The 22,313-nt window shown below is 36.7% G+C and overlaps 2 protein-coding genes across 2 annotated transcripts in view; one reads left to right on the top strand and one right to left on the bottom strand.

Moving 5' to 3' along the window:
- The window catches only part of LOC140163839 (unconventional myosin-XIX-like), a 47,060-nt gene extending 25,840 nt beyond the window's left edge, over positions 1 to 21,220 (bottom strand). Inside the window, exons 1-10 of the mRNA XM_072187154.1 lie at positions 21,044 to 21,220; positions 20,320 to 20,370; positions 16,855 to 16,965; positions 16,337 to 16,445; positions 15,416 to 15,561; positions 14,783 to 14,896; positions 14,301 to 14,362; positions 13,483 to 13,556; positions 10,890 to 10,959; positions 8,521 to 8,623 (exon numbers count right to left, since the gene is read on the bottom strand). Of these exons, the coding sequence (XP_072043255.1) occupies positions 8,521 to 8,623; positions 10,890 to 10,959; positions 13,483 to 13,556; positions 14,301 to 14,362; positions 14,783 to 14,896; positions 15,416 to 15,561; positions 16,337 to 16,445; positions 16,855 to 16,965; positions 20,320 to 20,370; positions 21,044 to 21,115 (912 nt within the window). The 5' untranslated portion in view covers positions 21,116 to 21,220. The remainder of the gene's footprint in view (positions 1 to 8,520; positions 8,624 to 10,889; positions 10,960 to 13,482; positions 13,557 to 14,300; positions 14,363 to 14,782; positions 14,897 to 15,415; positions 15,562 to 16,336; positions 16,446 to 16,854; positions 16,966 to 20,319; positions 20,371 to 21,043) is intronic.
- A 112-nt stretch (positions 21,221 to 21,332) lies between these two features.
- Positions 21,333 to 22,313, top strand: part of LOC140165133 (uncharacterized) — a 54,412-nt gene continuing 53,431 nt past the window's right edge. The window contains exon 1 of the mRNA XM_072188568.1: positions 21,333 to 21,659. Coding sequence (XP_072044669.1) covers positions 21,586 to 21,659 — 74 coding nt within the window. The 5' untranslated portion in view covers positions 21,333 to 21,585. The remainder of the gene's footprint in view (positions 21,660 to 22,313) is intronic.

Raw genomic sequence — 22,313 nt, 5'->3', positions numbered from 1 at the left:
GGGCTGGGAAATCAACATTTACATGTAGGACTATACTGTCCCTAACACCCAAAAATCTTACAAAATCTTACGATGAAAAAATCTGCGCATGCATGAATCCCAGGGTCCCTAAGTGTTATATGCGCACGGAATTGCTGGCCGGGCAGCAATAACCCGTGTAGCTACCGGTCCGTGATCGTGTGCTTGGCATGCGAGGGTCAAAGGTTCGAATCCAAAAGCCAAGTCAAAATTTCTTCTCCTTGACTTTTTCGGATCTTCTTTGACTTCCGATCCCAAAAAGCAGAGTCCAGTGTTAGGGTTAATAAATGAAAGCTATAAGAGCTACAGTTGATAGCACAAGTTACACTAGTTTCATCCCACTGGGTCTGTCAGGCGGTATGGGAAAGTTAGGAGGAAAAGTAAACAATGGGGGTGTTGTATAACTTTATCATATAACCATCACAACAGAAATCCATTATTACCTAAACAGCTTATGTGTGATGCACTGGTTGGCTCATATTCATTCCCTTGGGTCTGTCATGGGCTATAGATATTTTCACAAAACGTTTAACTAAATGCCTGAACTACATTTGACTCCACTGGTTGCTCCAGTGGGTGGGTGGATGGGGGTAATATATACCAGTAGGGTGAAAATGAATGTTTTCTACATATTTTTACTAAAATTATTAAAGCCAAAGAAAAACCCCTTGACTATAGTTGCTTGACTTGGACAAAGTCCTTGGGTTCTGACAATCTGAATCTCAGTAGTGGAAAAATTGGTCCAAGTCAAAGTCTTGAGTCCTTGAAGAGGTGTCTAGAGATAATCTTGAGTCATCGTTTATGCATTGGTTCAGTTATTTAGATTGAGTGTTATATTTACATTATTTACAGAAAGAAAATCAACAAAGTTTGGGCCAAATTGTCGCAAAGAGTGGAAATTTACGTAATTTTGGGTTTTTTCCTCAAAATAGGGGGGGGGGGAAACTGGGGGGCAAGAAAAATATGTGGGGGGAATGCCCCCTTGCAACCCCCCACTAGCACCGCCACTGCATGTCAATGTGGAAAAACCATGCTAACCACGTTACCACGGGCCTATGGTAAACTGCTACTCTGCCTGGGTAGCTAGCTACTCATGCTCAATGAATCACATACAAATGTACAATGTATATGATGAATGACACCTTCTGTTTCCTTTTGTTTTCTTTCACAGCTGTGCAGAAATCAAGCCTGTGTTCCAAGATTACTGAACATCTATCAAATCCAGAGCCAAGTACGGGACATTCCAGCAGTTACAGTTTTGACAAATCAGTTTCTTTTCATGTACTGTAAAAGTGGACATTTTTGTGCTTGATTTATTTTTGTGCTTTTTGCATTCTAAGCAGCTACTGTGAAAATAACAACACACAAATATATTCCTTTTGTGTATAGTTTAATGTAAGGATCAAAGCTTGGAATCACAAATTTAGAACTAGTGCATTGGCAAAGCACAAAAAATACATTTCACAAATATTTCAACTTTTACAGTACATGGTATATTTTTGAATGTAGTATAGAATAAGCCATAAAGCATAGGTACTTGTATTCATATTTATTTCTATATATTTATTTGTTGAGTACCTGTATATGCTCATTTTTAATTTTTGTTTGTTTAATCACTTCAGTTCTAGGAAACCATAATAAGCGATATTGGAATTGAGAAACAAAAACATATTTTTACTACACTTTTACAAATTCAGTGTACATTACAATAATCATGCGCACTCAGCAATTTCAAACATTAACTGAATCATCAAACCCAATGCTTTGCAAGCGAGCATTCATTGTAGTTGTTTTCATGATTTTGTTCACAAACATCAATTGTGAAGGACCCCTTGATGATGCTAACCCAAGTTCTCTGGAAACTCACACTGTTATGATGAAAGAGTTTGTCACTCAAACAGAACAATCTGATATTGAGGATGCATCTCTAAGCCCAAATGATAAAACCAAACCAACAAATTTGCCTCAATCATATACTGCTGCATATGGCGAGTTTATTTCTGCAAGCACTAGAAATAATTATGACATGAGTGTAACTACTAGGCCTACTAGACAAGAAATTACCCCTTCATCTCCAGCTGCACTGAGTATAAATACTAGGCCTACTACACAAGAAATTACCCCTTCATCTCCAGCTGCACTGAGTATAACTACTAGGCCTACTACACAACAAATTGAACCGTCATCTCCCGCTACCCTGAGTGTAACTACTAGGCCTACTACACACGATATTACACCTTCTCCACCTACCCTGAGTATAACTGCTGCATGTGATATTGATCAACCTCTAGTAGTCTCTACCAATCCCATTCAACTCAAAGCATTTACTGGTCCAAACAAATGCAGTGTGCTTGTTACTACTGGAAATAGTACAGCTCTTTCTTTTAAAATGCTACATTCAGGTCTGAACACTGTGTACTCTTATTTCTATATAGAGATATTAGGAAATGAAACCCAGCATTGTGCAGGTCGATATGTGTTAGTGCCAGCTACCAATGTTCCTTGCATGACAGCTATCAGTGGAAGCCAATTCAGGTTTCACTTTCAAAACACTGACATATTGCTTGAGATACGTGCTGAAGATGACACTATGTCAACTTGTTTTGAAAGTATACCTGATATGGTTGCTACGTGTAATTTGACTTTATATGAAAATGTTGTTGAGCAAATCAAACAAAACAAGAAATATAGAATCAGAGATTACTGGTTTGATAGACCAGAAGACTTTATCTCCTTTCAAGTAACTACTCACATAATCAAGTGTGAATGTGAGTGCCTTCTGTCTTGCACATGTACATTAGGTTATCGACAATGGCGGTATTTGTGCATTACAGACAGTACTAATAAGACCAGTGCCGATTTAATAGCCTATGAACCAACTATCTTGGGTCTATCATTTACTAACACCAGTTTAAATGACATTCAGTCACATGCACTAGCAGATCTCAGCACACTGAAATATTTAATCTTAGACCATAACAGCATTCATGTACTTCCGATGTCCATATTTCAGAATTTATCACAATTAGAAGTACTTAACTTGGGTTATAACCATTTGACTAACTTGACACCTGGCTTATTTCATTCATCAGTTAGTTTGCATTATCTTGACTTCAGCCACAATGACATTGACATCCTACCAAGGGATGTGTTCAGCTTACTAAATGAATCTTTCTACCTTGACCTAAGTTACAATAAACTCGCTACATTACCAGATGGAATATTCATGTCACTAAGAATATTAGATCAGATCATTGACCTGAGTTATAATACTTTAACCACATTACCGACTGGTATATTCACAGCACTACAGGAAATATACCAAGGTACCCTTGACCTGAGTCAGAATTCTTTGACCACATTACCAGATGGAATATTCACATCACTACAAATAAAACCCCAAGGTACCCTTAATCTGAGTCATAACACTTTGACCACATTACCAGATGGCATATTCACATCACTACAGACAATATTTGGTTCCCTTGATCTGAGTCATAACACTTTGACCACATTACCAGATGGCACATTCACATCACTACAGACAATATCCTATGGTGGTACCCTTGATCTGAATCATAATAACCTGACAACATTACCAGATGGAACATTTGTATCACTACAGGACATATCCTTTGGTTCCCTTGATCTGAGTCATAACAATTTGACCATATTACCTGATGGTATATTCACATCACTACAGACAATATCCTATTCTACCCTTGATCTGAGTCGTAACACTTTTACCTCATTTCCAGATGGTATATTCTCATCACTTCAGAGAATATTTCGAGGTACCCTTGATTTGAGTCATAATACTTTGACCATATTACCAGATGGCATATACAAATCACTACATACAATACATGGTAACCTCGATCTGAACCACAATAACCTGACCACATTACCAGATGGAACGTTCACATCACTACATGACTTATCCTCAGGCACCCTTGATCTGAGTCATAACACTTTTACTTCATTACCAGATGGAATGTTCACAGCATTAGGGGACACAGAAAAGAGCACCATAAACCTGAGCTATAATAATTTGACCACATTGCCTGATAGAATATTCTCCAGGATGCAAGGACTACTGGCCCTTGACTTAAGTCATAATGACTTGGTTATGTTACCAGATGACATATTCTCTTCAATGCACAATCTAATGACCCTTGACCTGAGTCACAATAACTTGGCTACATTGCCAGGTGACTCTTTTGAGACATTGGACAAACTGAAATCACTCAAACTTAGCGGTAATCAGTTGAAGATAAATTCATCCCTGCTTTTCCAGTCTCTCACTGAATTAAAAGTACTTGATATAAGCAAGAACACAATTGCCCAATTTTCAACAGATTTATTTAATGCAACTGTAAATTTGAAAAGTTTAGATCTGTTTGAAAACAGTTTGGAGACTATTCCTTTTGGTGCATTTAAAAATCTTTGTGAATTGATCTATTTGAACATAAGTACAAATGTTCTTTTCACTCTACCTTCATTTAGAAACCTAGCAGATTTGATAGTCTTAGATCTCAGTGACAACATACTTCAAAACTTCAAATCTGAAACCTTTTGTGGACTGGAAAATTTACAGTCTCTGTTTCTTTCCAATAACCAAATTTTTGAACTACCAAAACATGTCTTTTATCATTTACAAGAGCTTATTTTTCTAAACATCTCTCAAAATAGTATTCAAGAAATTGATTCTAAGGCTTTCCAATCCAAAGCTGAAACTATTGACCTTAGGGGAAATGACATGTATAAAATAACTCATCAATCATTCAACAATTTCAGCAATTCAACTGTGATATTAGTCAACCAATATTCATCCTGTTGCTTTATTGAAGATGCACAATGCATTTCTCAAGAACCACGCCCAGAGTATTTAACTTGTAACAGAATGTTACCAGATGTATCTATCAGGGTTTCAGTATGGTTTATTGGACTATTTGCATTAATATGCAATGGAATTGCTTATTACCTGCGATCACAAAAAAGACAAGCAAACAAAGTTCAAACATTATTTATATCGCAATTGTCATTATCAGACCTCCTAATGGGCATCAACATGCTCATTTTAGTTATTGCTGACTTGTACTATAATGAGTTCTTTCCATCATATGCATTTCAATGGCGACAAGGATTTACTTGTAAACTAGCAGGCTTTTTATCAATATTATCTAGTGAGGGATCTGTATTTTTTATTACCCTGATAAGCATTGATCGTCTTATAAAAGTGAAATACATGTACCCATTTGGTGGCCACCAGTTAACAACTACAAGGGCTAGAATTTGTGTTGCATTTGCTTGGTTAGCAGCCATATTGATGAGTGGTCTTTCTATTGGTTTAGCAAGTGAGGAAGGTGATGCATTTAGCATTTCTGAAGTATGCATTGGTATTCCAATAGTTCGCAGACACTTGACCACATGGAACAATGATAGTATTCAAATTAATAAGACTCATTTTGATGCTAAAACAAATCTAAAACTCATTGTAAGGATCGGCACTCCAATATATGTTCCAGAAGATGTAAGCATATATCAACAACAATATGGACATAATGTCACTTATACCACTGCTGAAATTACTGGCAGTCATATTGCCCCTATCATTTCCATTTTGATATTCATTGGGGTTAATCTATTGTGTTTTATGGTGGTAGCAGCATGTTACATACAAATATTTGTGATTGCAAGAAATAAATCAAAAGAGACAGCGCGAACTCAAACCCATGATGAAGAAATACGCATGGCCAAAAAAATGTCTACCCTTGTGTTTACAGATCTCGTTTGTTGGGTACCATTGTGTATAACATGCATCCTTGCACAGTGTAACCTTATTAAGCTTCCCCCAGAAATGTATGTATGGATAATAGGGTTCATACTGCCTATCAATTCATCATTAAATCCATTTTTGTATGTAATTTATGATGAGATATCAGATTATTGGCAGGCCAGGAAGGATGCTAGAAATGCAAGGCAACAAATTGAGTTGCAATGCCGCTAGGTCAAAGCATGTATATAAGTTTCAGCTGTTGTTTCAAGTTTCATATAATTCAAACTACATGTAAGTTACACAATGGTGTTAAAATATTACAATATTTCTGTTGATTTACAAAAGAATAAAGGATATCTGAATTTCCCTTTCAACAATATCTCAATGTAAATTAAATTTAGGACTATCTAAGACATATCATTTTTGCAGAATGCTGAATAAAAGTTTACTACAAACTCTCCCTATTTAACACATGAAGCAATTTAGATGATTCTCAATGCCTGAGAAGCAATCAAGGCAAAAACAGCTTTTCACTGTGTTTTTTTTTGGGGGGGGGAGGAGGTCCACATTTTTGAAATTCCGCAGAACGCAATTCATATTTGGCGATACTTTTGCTAAACGAATTAATCTATAAGAAATATTTTGTACATACACATGTAGCCAGAGGTTTACATTTGTATAAAAATCTCAACTTTTTTGAGGAAAGTGGGGGAAGGATGAGGCTGTGGATCACAAAATGCCCTTTTAATTTTTGAACTTCTCATCAGCTTAAAGGGATCTGGAATGAGCGTTTCGACAGTATTTTTTAAGGGGCATGAGATAACATCAGACATATCGAATTGCATTCTGAATACGAAGAATGTCTTTCTGGTATCAAATAATTTTCATTTTTTGAAATTCACGATATAATACAAATTTTATAACAAATTATTAAAATTTGATATTTTCACATTTTTGATATATAACAGTCCTCAAAGTAATTTTATAAATCTAATGATATATTCTTAAAGTGTATGTAGCTGGGAGGAAAAGCCGACGATCAATTGAAAATTTTGACCTTTTTCGTATTGAAGATATGGATTCTTTTCCCCAAAAAGACCTCATTTTTGTGTGTGTTTTGGGGAAAAAAAAATTCATATCTTCAATACAAAAGGTCAAAATTTTCAATTGATCGTCGGCTTTTCATCCATCCCACCTACATACATTTTAAGTATAAATCATCAGATTAATAAAGTTTCCTTCGAGTATGGTTAAATATCAAAATGTCAATTTTAATCATTTGCCATAAAATGTGTATTACATTGCTAATTTCAAAAATCAAAATTATTTGATATCAGAAGGACATTCTTCAGATTCAGAATGCAATTCGATATCTCTGATGTGCTCTAATGTCCCACAACAAATACTGTCCAAACGTTCATACCCCAGCCCTTAAGTTGAAGTTTGAGCAAGTTTTTTTCTTAGCTTCACCTGTAGTTATTTTTAAAACCATATTATTATCTATTCCAGCTCCAGTGATGACTCATTCATTTCACTGGACCTTTAGGTGTATAGTAATAGGTATTAGGATTTTACTTTGAAGAATCAATATAACAGGGCTGTATAGTGCTAGCTTTCATGCCCCTCCAATGACCATTGGCCTAATCTTACACAGAAAGATATGCATGAGCTGTCATTTGAATTGGAACAGATAATGACTGTATTTAAGAAACAAAGGATAATACATTATCCTTTACACCCAAATACTGTGTCGAGGCACTAAAAATGTAAATAATGGGTGAGGCGCAGCAGAGCCCATTATTTAAAAACATGTTTACCGCTTATACTGCATCTGATCACTTACAGGTCTTTCAGATGATGCATTTCAAAAAATCAGTGTGTGATTTTGAATAATCGGTCGCAGAGGTAATAGAATTATTGTAATAGATGTGTAAGCACAAGTTACAATGTTATGTCAGTAGACTCATACCACAGAGGATAGAAATATTAAAAGACAAACAGGAAATAAAAAGCTATCCTGTAGTGTGCTTGCTTTGTAATGCGTGTCGTTGTCAATTCATCATCTGTATCACATACTGTCGTATCTCAAAAGGCTGTCTTGTGTAATATTTTTTATTATTGTCATCTTATTGTAAATTAATATTGTATATTAATTTTGAGTTATTATCACAATATCACAAATCACATGTCCATTCATGAAAGAAAGAAACATGCCGAAATATATTAACAATATGAAATACAGCAATGATAATAAAGATCACACAAGGCAGCCTTTTGAGATACGACAGTATGTGTGATGCAGATGACGAATTGGGGAGTAAAAGTCATTCAACCAAGGTAGAACTAGCATGTGATGAAATCAGACTGTCATAAGAGGCATAGCAAGGCCTTTTTAACATCTCCTTTATCAGCCCATTTTCACTTTTGCTCGGTGCCCCTGAACCCTCGGGCCCCTGGACATAGTCTACCCTGTCTACCCACTTTTTAATGCCCTGACATTCCTCCTTGAACATAGCAAAACAAAACTTCCAGGGGAGTATTTCACTAAACTTTAACCCTTCGTAACTCAAATAACCGTTTGTAAGTTACGAATACCCTTTTAAGTAATTTGAAGTCATTTTAATGAAATGGGTTTTACGATGCATCGCAAGTTACGATTGATTTTGAGACTTACAAAGCTTCGTAAAGTTAGTGAAATGGACCTCAGGATGTTTCAAAATTACCTGATAAAAGATGTGAAAATTGCACTCCTTCTCAGCCTGATGAACTACTCTGGTTTTCTCCAAGAGATAAGTTTGAATTGAAGCTCCGACAATATGAGTCCCCCTGGAATATCATTCAAAGTAGTATTAGTATTATAATTACAACTTTATTCAGCTTTCACACATTTCGGAATATAGTGTTCTCATATTGGGTTATTCCAGTTTAAATCAATACCCTATGGAAGACATGACTTTAGTCATCCACAACAAAGAGGGTGTAGATATCAAATGGAATCACACATGTAACCCAATTTGAAATTCACATTCCCTGTGTGAGCGATTAAGGTCAGGTCTTCCATATGGGGTGTATGGATTTTAATTGGAATAGCCCATCGTCTCATGCTTAATCCCCAACAACTGCAAGCACTTGCATGCAGTGACTAGAATTGCTTGTTTCAAGCAACTAGTTGTTGAATTAGGGATTCAATAATGTGTCACTGTTGTTCATCACCGTTTAACAATGATGCATCCTCGTCATTTACTCTGAGCTAAGTAAACCAAGCAGATGTAACATACTGTAAAACCCCGTCTATAAGCATATAGAGTGCTTCTGATGAAAGCTTCATTAATCCAGGCGCCATTATGGAGTTTGAGCAAGTAAATTACGGATCCAAGCATATACAAACAAGTATTATTTTTAAGACCAATCTTAGAATTGGTATATTAACGCTTGCTTCGAATTAATTTAGCTTTCATGAAAAACACTACATGCTTGTAGACGGGATTTTTCGGTATGCGATTTATTAAACATTGACAAACAACGGTGAAATATGATTCAACAACTCTTCCTATACCTTTGTACAGGAGCCAACCGTTGTTAAACCGTGATGAACCCACACTTTTACTGTAGCGTATACGCGAACGCACGCGAGACTACGCGTTACGCGAGAGCGCGTAAAATTCGTCATGCCTGGAACCTTTGTGCGTATGCCAGCTTACAAGTTGAATTCAGTATTTTTCAGGTAGCGGCTAAACATTGCCGTTTTATTCTGTAGCTTTATTGCTGATATCAAAATAGAAATCATCGAAGTTTTTGTAAGGCTGAGTGGCAATGATTAACTGACATTCCTCGTAAAATAATCGTGAATTATACGATATTTAGCTTCTTTTCGTTGTTGAAAGGATTCAATCATGTTTCACCGTTGTTCATCACCGTTTAACAACTCGCGTCGGCGTCTGCGTGGTTTACTTAAGCCGGACAGCTAAAGCTGCCCTCGCGAAGTAAACCACGCAGACGACGCGTCGCATCGTTGTTAAACGGTGATGAACAACGGTGAAACATGATTGAATCCTAATTGAATCCCTTTCAATAATGAAAACAAGCTAAAGCTTGTCTGCATGTAATTCACTCAATTATTTCATGAGGAATGTCAGGGTAGTCATTGCCACTCAACATTACAAGATTAATGTTTTCTCTGTTGATATCAGCAATAAAACAATAGAATAAAACGGCAATGTTTAGCTGCTTTCTCCAAAATAATGAATTCAAAATGTAGGTGTGAAAAAATCAACTAAACCTGGTCAATCTTCTTGTAATGTTGAGTGGCAATGACCAACTGACATTCCTCATGAAATAATCATGTGAATTAGATGATCTTCAGCTTGTTTTTGCTGTTGAAAGGGATTCAAATCATATTAATCATAACTTGTGCAGCTCACTGGTGAACAAAAAGTGGCTTTGCTTATTCAGTTAAGATTGCTGTTACCAGAAGACCCTATAGAGTTAAAATTTATCACAATTACAGTTACTTTTCATCCATTGATCCTGATCAAGTTTTCAAAATAACACAGAAAGAGCCCTTTCTCTAAAGCCTGTCAACCACAGACTACTACAGACCATGCATCAACAGTCAAAGTCCCTATGTATTGTATAGTGCGATTTCTCGCTTATTCATGAGGGCCGATTGTTCGATCGTGCCGTGTCTAACAATCATGCCAGCACTGCGTGCCTTTGCATACACGCGATAGAGCATTGTGTGCTTTCGCAATAGACACTGAAAATACGCGGAAATTGCGTAGAAGTCTCGCCTGTCGCATTTCATGGAACAATCGGCCCTCATTATCGGGTGATGCGGAGAGTTTGACGGGTTGTACAGCCTTTCTCCTCTGTGCTGTCACCGTAAAGATGTTTTGTCAATATCATGCAGCCTCTAACAGAAAGCATCTAGTTTGGCCATGCTCAAGGAAGTTCTATGCATATATACGCTTGTATATTAACATCAATTTTTTTCTAGCCATTTGAGAAGTTTTTGTGAAGAGAGATCCAATATTGAAGAATAAAGTCATTTTTGGTTTCCCTCAATTGCCACAGACTGCTTGCTATTACTCACCTGTCAAACTGAAGTTGTATATATTTCCCAAATCTACTGCTATTTTGATTTCTTGAAGTTGCTGCATTACCTGAAATTGAAAGAATTACAAAACAAATCATCAGTTTTTATCATTTAAAGAATTATAAAACAAATCATCAGTTTTTATTAGTCAGTTTAATATCATCAATTTTGTTGACACTTTAATATTATATGTGATATTCCTAATACCAGTAATATACTTTTTACTGGATTGATTACACATAACCCTTACACATATTGGTAAACGTATAAAGAGTCAAATTAAGTAAAGCATGCACCTTGCTGAAAATGCTTCACATGTCTGTCGAGGTTACCTGCATGATTTGAGCAAGTAAATAGCTTATTTTGACATCACATATGAGGATTTTCCTCTCAAATGTCACATTCGCAATTGTGAATTTAAAGATTCTGAACCGCCCTCTAGGCCGGTATTGTCAAGACGACTTACTTTTCTTGATCCATTTGGATGGTCACAAACTCCAATGGAACATGTCCACCAATATCTGGATGACTATAGTGAAGTGTTGATTAATTTCATGAGCAGCTTTGTAAACAGATTTTGCAGCACACCCAGAAATATTGACATGGTAGCGGCTCTATATGGAATAATGCTTCTAGCACGCCAACAGTATCCGATTCTTGAACAATTTGTACGAAACATTGGAAGAATGGGCGAGAACAAACCAGCAGAAAATGCAAAGACTTGTTCAAGAAGTTATATTCAACATTTAAAGGAGAAAACCAACGCAATGCTTCTATATTTGAAATAAGAGGAGGAAATAACAACGTCATATATCACCTTATTCATTTCACCAACAACCGGAAAGGTCTACAAGCAATGAAAAACTCGATGAACATATGTAGTCAATATGAAGGAACATTTAAAATGTCTGACTACTGAATTCAAGTTGAAGAAATTGCCTTGACAATCGGAAACACGCAATTAGATAATACCGTTATTGTGGAAAAAGTCTATAAAGAATTTAGAGGTCAACACAATGTACCCATTTATGACGTTGAAACATTTGTGTGGGAACAATTGCCTTACGTTTACAGGAAGAAAATCTTGAAGAGCCTGGAAAAGTCAAATCCTCCAAGGCTGATATCAGTTGTGAATGAGAACACAAGAGATGATAGGCCTAGGAGGCGCTACACATATCCTGATTGGGGAAAGTGGATTCTGACATTTGCAGATTACGATATTGAAGAGGTTTAATCTGACACAACTTTTGAGAACAATGAACATGTTGCAATCAAGTCCACCACATCCATGTCCAGGTCTGAGTCCCTGAGTAATAGTCCTTGTCCAGCTGATTCCAATTCCAACTCCTTGACTGTTGAGTCCAAGTCATTTCATAAATTTCATTCAGAACTTTTTAATATGCTTAGCCAACTTGGAAATTCTTAATTATTGATAGAAGGTTTGACTTTCTCATTCATTACGGCAGAGCTTTTAACATGTTTCTCCTTATCAATTCGGTGGTAGGGCTCAACCGAAATGGCATTTTCTACTAATCCGATATCGATTTTATAATAAGTTTTTATTAAGTTTTTGGCGTTGGTTTTCCATGCATTTATAATATGTGATAGATGAAGAGGTAAACACAAGGTAATGGTTAGACTTCTCCGTAGTCCACTTGCCCATTGTGCATACTCTTAAAACTCTGATTTAATTAATTTGTGCACAATTGATAGATTTTCACATCTGATCCTTTTATTCACTGTACTCCCTCTGTTTGTTAGCTTCCCAAGTGGACTACTTACTTTCGATTGCGGTTAACATGTTTAACATGGTTGTCTATGGATGAGATTGTCAGATTTCTGGCCTACTAAAATTGGCCATGATGTAATGCATCTTTAAATAGATCTGGCGTGTGATTGGTCGCCCAGATCTTGTTATGGTTTAAATCCTCCGGGCATGTACCATTACCATTGATAACAACATTGTACACAACTATGCAGCGCTTTGTGTACTAGGTGCATGGGTCCGTCTTGTACGTACATGCGGTTAAATTGGATTGATAAACAAGTATGATTGACAGTGTGTGTTAGAGACTAAGTCCCCGGTCAAAGTCCTGTTAAAGATTCAATGTACATAGTCGATTTTTAACTTGGGCTTTCGCGATTATTAAACTGGTAGATTCTAAAATCAGAACTGCTCAGTATTGAAGTGCCATTATGTTGCATTCAATAAGCCCATTCAATGTTGCATTCAATAAGCCTACATATACTTTATTGTTACTGTCACAATTATATAAAGATTTCATAACCAGTATTACTAGTATTTTGATGTAATAAAATAATATCAGTATAATTTCAAGCTCAACTGAATGCGTTCATAATGATCAAATAACATATTTTTATTTATCAAAAATCGACTATGGCATAGTCAAGGTAATGGTTTGCATAATTATTAATTATAACAAACTGTAATTTTTTTCCACATTTTTTTTTCAAATTAATTGTGAATGATCCTAGCACTTCAGAATAGGTCAAGTGGTTCTCCAAAAAAAATTTTTTTTTACCAATATCGCAAATATACGATATCCGATCCGATTATCAGTGGTCTTACCAAATGCCTCTAACAAGGGGTTAGATTGCAGAATTCTCCTCTCTATACAGTCAGCTGGGCTTGGCTCAAAACGGCTGTATGAAATTAAAAACAAACAAACAAATTTAAGTAATATTTATGTGAAAAGCCAATCATTAAAATATGATAAAGATATATTGAAAGACAAAATTAAAAAGACTAGTTTGCATCTGACGTCATCTGTCAATCAAACTCGGGCACGGTTTGTTAACAAGCGTTGTGATGATGAGTTCCAGAATGAGGCGGAATAACAGGGCGCCTCATGGTTAATTTGACACCTTCAGATATCCAAACCGTCTCAAAAGATATGTCTCCATAGTAGGAAACTTTCTTTCCCGAATACACCATGTCAACAATGCCAAAGTTGCTTTTTGCCTGGTTAAAGTATGTAATTTTGTCACCATTTGCTACGGTTCCTTTCCCCCGATCGGCACCAGATGAATCAACCTTCCTTTTACGTGCTATTAAGGGTCATAGGGAATTGGATTGACAGTGACGTCAGATGCAAAAAAGCCTTTGTAATTCTGTCTTTACTTATAGTTGGCTCTTTTCTGTCAAAACCTGAATTTAAACTTGTGAAGCAGAGTTTGCCTTTGATTCTAATTGTATGGAGTTCATCACAGTTTCTTTGTAGAGGCATTTGTCTATTCGCATTTGATGAGACAGAATCCTATCCAGGAAACTTCAATCTGCAAAACTTAAAACCATTTTCACATGGTATTTATTAGTAACATCATTTTAAGTTTATGTAAACAGTTTTTCACTTGATATCTTTAATCAGTGGACGGTACACTGCTTACCCTGGGTTGTACGGTACTGCAACACTTGCTAAGTATTTCATGAGACATCTGGCAGTCCACGTCTGAAAAGTAAGCATGTTTTCAAGAATAATTAATTCAGATTTCAATTGCATTTTATGTAATTTAGGATATCTCAAAATGTCCCAACGTTTACCCTTTTTTTCTTCAAGCCTATCTTTCTTCATACATAATAGTGTCAGAGTTCCATTTTGCCGCAAAGGAACAATCGTGTTACTCAGTGTGATTCAGCTATGTACACTTTCTCCCCTTCATAGTACTGGTGAGTGGTATTTTTGCGCATAATTTTTATTCGCGTTTTGCCAATTTTATTGTTTCACTCATGTGTTTACATTTGCGATTATAAGGTTCCTTACATTTAAACGGCTTATAATGAAGATATTTGTTATTTTCACAGTAGCTGCTTGGAACTTGAAGAGCAAAAATGTCAACTTTTACAGTAATCAAGTTAATGATGTACATACCTTTCCAGCACCACTTTCACCGCTTACAATTATTGACTGATTGACAAATCCTACACCACTTGACATAGCGCTGAATGCCTTCTCCGCTGCACAGAATATATGTGGCGCTTGCTCCTGAAAAACACAAAATCTATTTTTAAATGATGCAAACATATTTCGTAAAGCAAAGTAACAATTAAAACCACCTTTCCTGCACCCATCCCCATCAAACTAATATTTATCTTTTCAAAAAATTGTAGTAAGAGTCTAAAAATATTTGATCTTATATTATGAGAATAAGCTATAACTTTATGCCAAGTTTTCCTTATTCTCTCTTCCAGCTTACAAAACAATCTACATGTAACTGTCTGAGCTACAAACCTTCAAAAACATGTTTCATTATTCTCAACCCCAAGACCATAAATTATGGAAAGTTTGAAAATACTGGTTTTGTATAGGAATTTGAAATACTGATTATGATAATCAGTATTTCAAATTCCTATACAAAACCAGTATTTTCAAACTTTACAATAGAAATATATTTCATTCTTTAGCATTAGTAAAATCAGTACAAAATACTGAAAATCAGTCCTGTTTGACAGCTCTGAAGTTAGTAAAGAAAACAAGCAACCAACAAGCAAACGCAATACAAACCTTTGCATTTCTATTCCTATATTGGTGTACAGTGTCTATATCATAGAGTCCTGCAATCTCCTTGAATGGGTTGATAGCTACCAATGTGATCCCAGCTTTAGTACAATATCGGTCACTCTTGCACCTGCTCCGTAAACATTCCAACACTGATGAGGAAATAAACATAAAGAAAAGTTACATGTGTATACATCATAAAAAATTTAAGTGATCAGATTAAACTTCTCTAGTTCATGATGGGGCTAGGATTGGGTTAAGGGGGGGGTGAGGTGGCCACCAGACTTAAAGGTTATGCTTCCTTAGCCTCATGTGGTTTATGAGGTTAATTATCACTGCCAAGTTAAGAGCTCACTGAACCAGTCTCAAGAATCTATTCCACTGGCACATCCCACGGACGTCCTCCGTTTGTTTGGTTCTACACTTGTATGACTGGTAAACTATAACCATAACCCTACTTCCATAACCCTATTGAAAATATTTAGGGCATACCTATTTACCAGTATGCAGCCTTCCCCAGCCAAGCTGTAGCTTACTGCGGCCACAGTGCTTAAAAGCTCCCATTGAATGAGGGATTCCCAGTCAAGTTGGGGAAATTAGGTATGGGCCCTTAATCCGGTCTTCGTTGTTGACTATGACTGCGTGATGACCAAGCCGAGGAATGCGTATCCCACACTGCTGTCCATGTCTTGACATGCTTCCAGCCACTGTACACGTAGCTAGCTAGATCAGTGACAACAGTGCTGTCTTTCCAAAGTAATGTGCATCATCATCTATCAGTACCATGGTGTTGCCAGATGTTTGCCATAGCTGATTCAAGAAGACCAACCATGCCCAACACGACTCTCTTCTTGGATCTGCCCGGAATACGAAGCAATGAGGGGAGAGTAGGTTTGTGAGGAATAGAGGGTGGACGAGTACACTCACCTGCAGCTTCATGTAGTGGGTTGAGGTTAGTGAGATCATCCACTTCTTTCCAATTATTGCTTACACCACATAGTAATGGATAGTTGGGATGAACCTTAACATCCACTTCCTGAGGTAAAGATTTGGAAACAAGAAACCAAAGTTAGGATTAGGATGAAGGATTAGGATAAGAGCTGAATGCCCTGTCTATGTATAAATACCCCATGTTGATAGCACTATGATTCGCTGTAGAAGTACTGATACATTGTATAACAGGATTTGAAATTACCATAGCAACCAGTTTACACTACTAAAATGTATCGCCCTGCAGTGCACTAAACGTTAAGCTGTTTATCTGCATTGTACATTGTACCATATTATCAAAAAATAGGAATAAAGACCTGGATCGTAATTCTATAGAAATTTTATATTATGCGCAGTCCACTCACACTTGTACGATTAGTGTGCTTGAGTGATGAGTGCAGCCTGCTTATAGTGCAGTGCAATACATTCAAAATTCTACAGCGTAAATTACATACCTGCCCTGTCCTGCTGTGTTGTACTACCATGGATGCATTTACTCCTGGGCTTTTCACTATAGTGGCCTTACACCAGACTTCATCATCATCGTGGATCCACACACACACTCCCTGAAGAAAAGAAATACTTGGTCAGGGTTTATTCAGAATGGCAGTTTGTTTACATTTTGAGAGCATGCACCAGGGTTATAGCTAGGCAAATTTTAGTGCCGGGTGAAATTTATACAGGGTGCGTGCAGCCACCTCTATTTCAAATTCAAGGACTTTTCAAGGACTTTCAAGTACCCAAAAATTAATTTTCAAGTACCTTTGAACGGAACGACCCAGAGATAGGTGTGTGTAAAAAGGTAGAAAAATACCCAGTGGTCTAGTCGCATCAGCCCAGTGCATACCTGCCAACTTTTGAAAACTAGAAATAGGGACACTTATGGCAGAGTCAGCGAGCGCTCACGACCACGGCCGGGGGTCCAGGGGCGAAGCCCTGGTGGGGGTTGAGGGACGAAGCCCCCAAAGCCAAAGTCAGAGGGTAAAAAAAACATTTCAAAGCTCCTGGCTTGTTCTACACTTTTAATAAAAAGTGCTTCCTTCTTCCAGAAAACATGCTTTAAAGTTTCGAGTTTCCTATACTTTTATGCACAAGAGACACTCTTAAAAAATGTTTTTTGGCTTTATTACATGACCAATAGACAATAATTAACCATTTGTGCTTGCATCCACTGCCTCCCCCACCCCCACCAACTGGCACCCCATCCTGGGCCTTGATGGTCAGTGTGCTTTTGGTTAAAATTTCAGGACGACAAACATTTTAGCAGATTTAGCACCCCAAAAGAGACCATTTTTGACATAAAAACCTATTTTGGACTTTTTTTGAAAAAATGCTTCCTTCATCCTAAAAAAGTGGTTTTAAATATTCACTTTCCTATACTTTTGTACATGAGAGACATTCTTCAAATTGTTTTCTTGGCCTAATAATATGGCCTACATGATTGAAATTGATATATATAATGCACAATATAAAAACAATGATTCATCAAATTTTTGACCCCACCCCTCTTCTCGAGTATGTGGGAGGGGCCCACATGGAGGGGGGGGTACTAATGAATGTGCCTGAAGAATACATTTTATGATAAGAGTAATTTGTAAAATTCGGTATGTTAAACATACAGAGTGATGTCACTACAAATTCGACTAAAATAGTAGGCCTATCCCAAAGGAAATACATAGGCCTACACACACTCACTCACCCCCACCCAACCTCCCCACCCCCACCCCACCTTCACAACGACGGCTACACAAAGCCAAAGGATACAGCTAAAATTTTCATATCAAACCTTTGACCGAAGTTTGTTTCCATTTAGACTTAAACATGACTTGATATTAGAGTATACATATAGGCCTATACATCATCAGCATCATCAGTCCAGCATCATCTCAAATGTCATCGTTCCTTAATGCACATGACATACTTCTTACTTGGGTAATATTCATTGAGGAAAAAGAGATGAGTTTTTGAACGCAAAACCGACATAATCATATAACATGCTGGTCCGATAATGGACTAAAATCCATCAATTTTGGGCATGAAAAGGTGTTCTCAATAAGATAAAAATTTGACCACATGCATGCTAAATGGGTACCTTTATCTAGTCGAGTCATCTAGTCAGGGTTCTAAGGAATTTTCATTTTAAAATTGGAAATATATGAGTCCAAAAAGAGTTAATGTATATATAGCCTACAAAATGAAAAATATATAGGCCTACAAGACAGATTTATTTCCAAACTTCTTTTCTTATTTATTTGTAACATAATTTTTTATTGTTTCAGCACATATTTTTTCTTTAAGGACTTTCCATAAGTTTCAAGGACTTTTCAACAAAATTCCAGGACTTTCAAGGCCTTGAAAAAGGCATTTTGATTTTCAAGTACTTTCAAGCACTTTTTTGGCTTTTCAAGGTTCTGCACGCACCCTGTTTATATGTAATGGTAAAAAAATTGAAATTTTGATAAGAATTGCTAATTTTTATACTGATTGTTCATTGATTTTGAAATATTTTAGACTGGAGTGCCGGGTATTTGGGCTCAAAATTAACTTGAGTGCCGGGTGGAAATTAAGACTGCCGGGCGGGTCCGCCCGCCACCGCCCAGCGTAGCTACAACCCTGGCATGCACAGCACAGTGTAAACACAGAAGTGGGCTTATGATTGGCTGGTTCAATCATCTGACAATCATAACAACAAACTGTTAATCTGATTACGGGTCAAAATGGTGGTCGGCGCAAGTGGCACTCTTGAAGGGAACACAAAGCTCCTCATATTAACAAAGCGCTGGTATCGATCAAAGCAAAAGACTGCCGTTCTTCTCTAAACCGAGTCTAGTAACTCCTTTGCATCCACCAATTACATGTACAATGTATTTAGATTTAGGACTAGCTTCTATGACAAAACTAAATTGTGACCCACTCTGACAAAACCAGGAAGTCACATTTTTGACATTTCATGATTTGAATAAAATATAAACACTAGAGAAAATAAGCTTTAAAATGATACCAAAATCATTATTAAATTTATAACATCAATACTTTTCAAGATATGGATAATTTTGTAAATGTGACACGATCTTGTCCATGGGGGCCAAAGGCGGCTAATTTGAAACTGAGATAAAGGTAAAAATATGGAGCAAAATACAAAGAAAATAGACATCAAATAATTTCATAACTTTAGAACCAGTATGCCCCTTTGGTGTTTTCAGTAATAGCCTATTGTATGTTGCTTTTTCAAACTCAAATTGTACACAATAATAGTGCCAAAATAGTCCATAAAATGGTTTCATTTGGGCCTTCATTTTGCAAAAGTTTCTCACATCCCCCCCTCAGACACCCCCTACGTTGCGCAAGCGCGACGTGCAGCCATTATTTCGATTTTTTACATCACCCTGACTGGCCCCCCCACTTTCAAAATCGTTCCGCCGCCCCTGGCCAATTAGTTTCCTGCCTTATACAGGACTGAATAGAAATTTAGGAATTATATCATAACTCAATTGTTATATTTATTGATTAAATCAACCTCTTTCCAGGATTCGAAAGTCCGCTTAGTCCCCACAGTCAATTTCCATGAAATGAGGAATTCCAAAATTTTTTTAAAAATTGGAATGTAATCTTTAAAGGACTACAAGTATAACTCAAAAACATGTCTAAGTGGCGACTTGCACAATGTACATGTTCGGGGTTTTGTTGAAGCTGGTCACAATTGTGCGACAAATTTTTAAAAAAAAGTAAAAACAAGGTAAATGTGAAACAATGCAGTGGGGAAAATAACAAAAAAAGTATGATACAGTAAGTTAAAAAAACAAATAAAAAATTATCTTTTTCTACTAGGATAAAAAAAGTAGAGACAAGCTCTCAGTATATGTCCCACAGGTTGGGACTATCACTATAAATTGAAAGGATTATATAGGCAGCACACTTACTCTTCTATACTTCCTCTCCTTTGGTTTTGGTGGCACACAGCCTGGTCCATCCTGTGTTATATGAATCAATTAAAAAAAATATGGTACGGTATTTTAACATATTTTGTGTACTCCTACATATGTATAGTCCTGAAATTCTGCATGTTTTTGGACACTGGACATTAAAATAAGTTTTAATTTCTGAAACATCTTTTTCAACAAGTTATAACTGAAAGTTTACAAAATAAAAAGAAATTTGAAAAATCTTCAAAAAAGGAGGAGGGCGCGGACGAGAAACATGTATTTTTTTTTACTCGTCCTATAGGCCTACCTTTTGACCAATAAAAATCTGAATCTGAATCTATAAGAGGACGTAATAAATACGGGAAAAAGATATGTATTTGTTAAAGTATATTTAACATGAAGCAGTACTATTTTTTATAAAAATATTAATATAAATTTGCCAGTCATGCCAGTGCACAGAATGCAGCAAACCTTTTTTTTAGCCTTTGACGAGCGCGATGTTGCAAATTCGGAGCTAACAACACGTACGGCGCACAGTTCATTCATAAATTTCCATAAAAGCAGCCAATCAGAGACAAGTGCGTAAATACGCGATGTATACTTAAAATACGCGCTCGTCAAAGGTTTACTGAATTTGATTATAGTCCAGTACAATAACCACATGAACATGAGTAAATTTAAAACACCCTCACCATGCTCACTCAGTAGTCAGTAAGCTTACCTTTTTCTTGCATGCACTCGGTTCAAGAACATTCAAGTGTGACGACGTAACGGGTTGCAAGATTCCTGACATTCTATTTTTCCAGTCGAAAACAAGTAAACATATCTGTAAAGTGTTAAATTATGTATTACTTTTTGAAGTATTTTCTAATCAGCTGATTCTTTCGAACTTCGCTGGGTTTTACATGCATGTAAACATTGGTTGGTCTCGACCAATCAAATTACTTGTTATTTTTATCAAGCACTCCTCAAAATGAAACAACTTTTTTCATTGGTCAGAGATAAAAGTTCGTTGACCGACACTGCCAGACATCACATGTCACGCATTGGGCAAAGTAACATTTTAATGTCCTCACAGGAAATATCGTGAATTAAAAGGGTTTTCTTTACTTACATGGCCCTGGATTTCAATTTCCACATTTTTAAATTGCTTCAATTGTCTAGAAACCCAATCAGGAAACGACCATGACTTGAGACCAAAGGTCACAGCTGTGATTGTGACACTGTGTGAGTGTACTGTGTACCGTGCGAAGGGGCGATCAGATGGAAAAGGTAAACACAGACGCCAGAGCAGCTCTTGAAATGGCAGAACTTGGATTTGGGCCTGTGGTTGGAAGGTAAGAAAACTGTATTTTGAGTGGCATTTCCTTGAATATCATTCATATCAGTATGATGTTTAAAGAGTGTTAATGTTTAATCATGATTATTTTTTCAATTTAGAGTCAATGTTGCAGTAAGTGTTTTGCTTTTAAAAATCATAATTGATAAGCTTATAAAAAATATAATTACATGATAAGCTTACCCAGAAGTATAATATTTTGCAGACTTCCTTTCACAAATTAAGTGTGTATTATTGTCCACAAGGTCATTATGCACATGCTTAACATCGCATGTGTGTATGCGATGGTTAATACTGGTATCTAGACCATTTAAGGTTTGCAAATTGGGATCCCAAAAATTTGGCAGAATTTTTGGCGGGCCGAGAGGGGGGGTCAAGCGATTTTTTTTTGCCGAGGGGGGCAAGCAATTTTTGGTGAGCCGTTCGGAAATGTTACCCTCCCCCGGCCTCCCCCGGGGTCGTAATTATTGCACAGCCCTTAATTCCTTTTGACATTACGGCGCACCAAAACTGCATACTTTACTTCATAATTCAAAGTGGACAAACTGTATAAAAATGTATATATTTTGTACAATATTGTACACTATCATTTTTTACCCCTATGACCAGGGTCCAACGATTTTGCGAAGGATGTTATTGATTCTGTTAATGT

Source organism: Amphiura filiformis, chromosome 11 (genome assembly GCF_039555335.1).
Source record: "Amphiura filiformis chromosome 11, Afil_fr2py, whole genome shotgun sequence".
In the NCBI taxonomy this organism is placed as follows: Eukaryota; Metazoa; Echinodermata; class Ophiuroidea; order Amphilepidida; family Amphiuridae; genus Amphiura; species Amphiura filiformis.
This window is presented reverse-complemented; position numbering and strand designations above follow the sequence as displayed.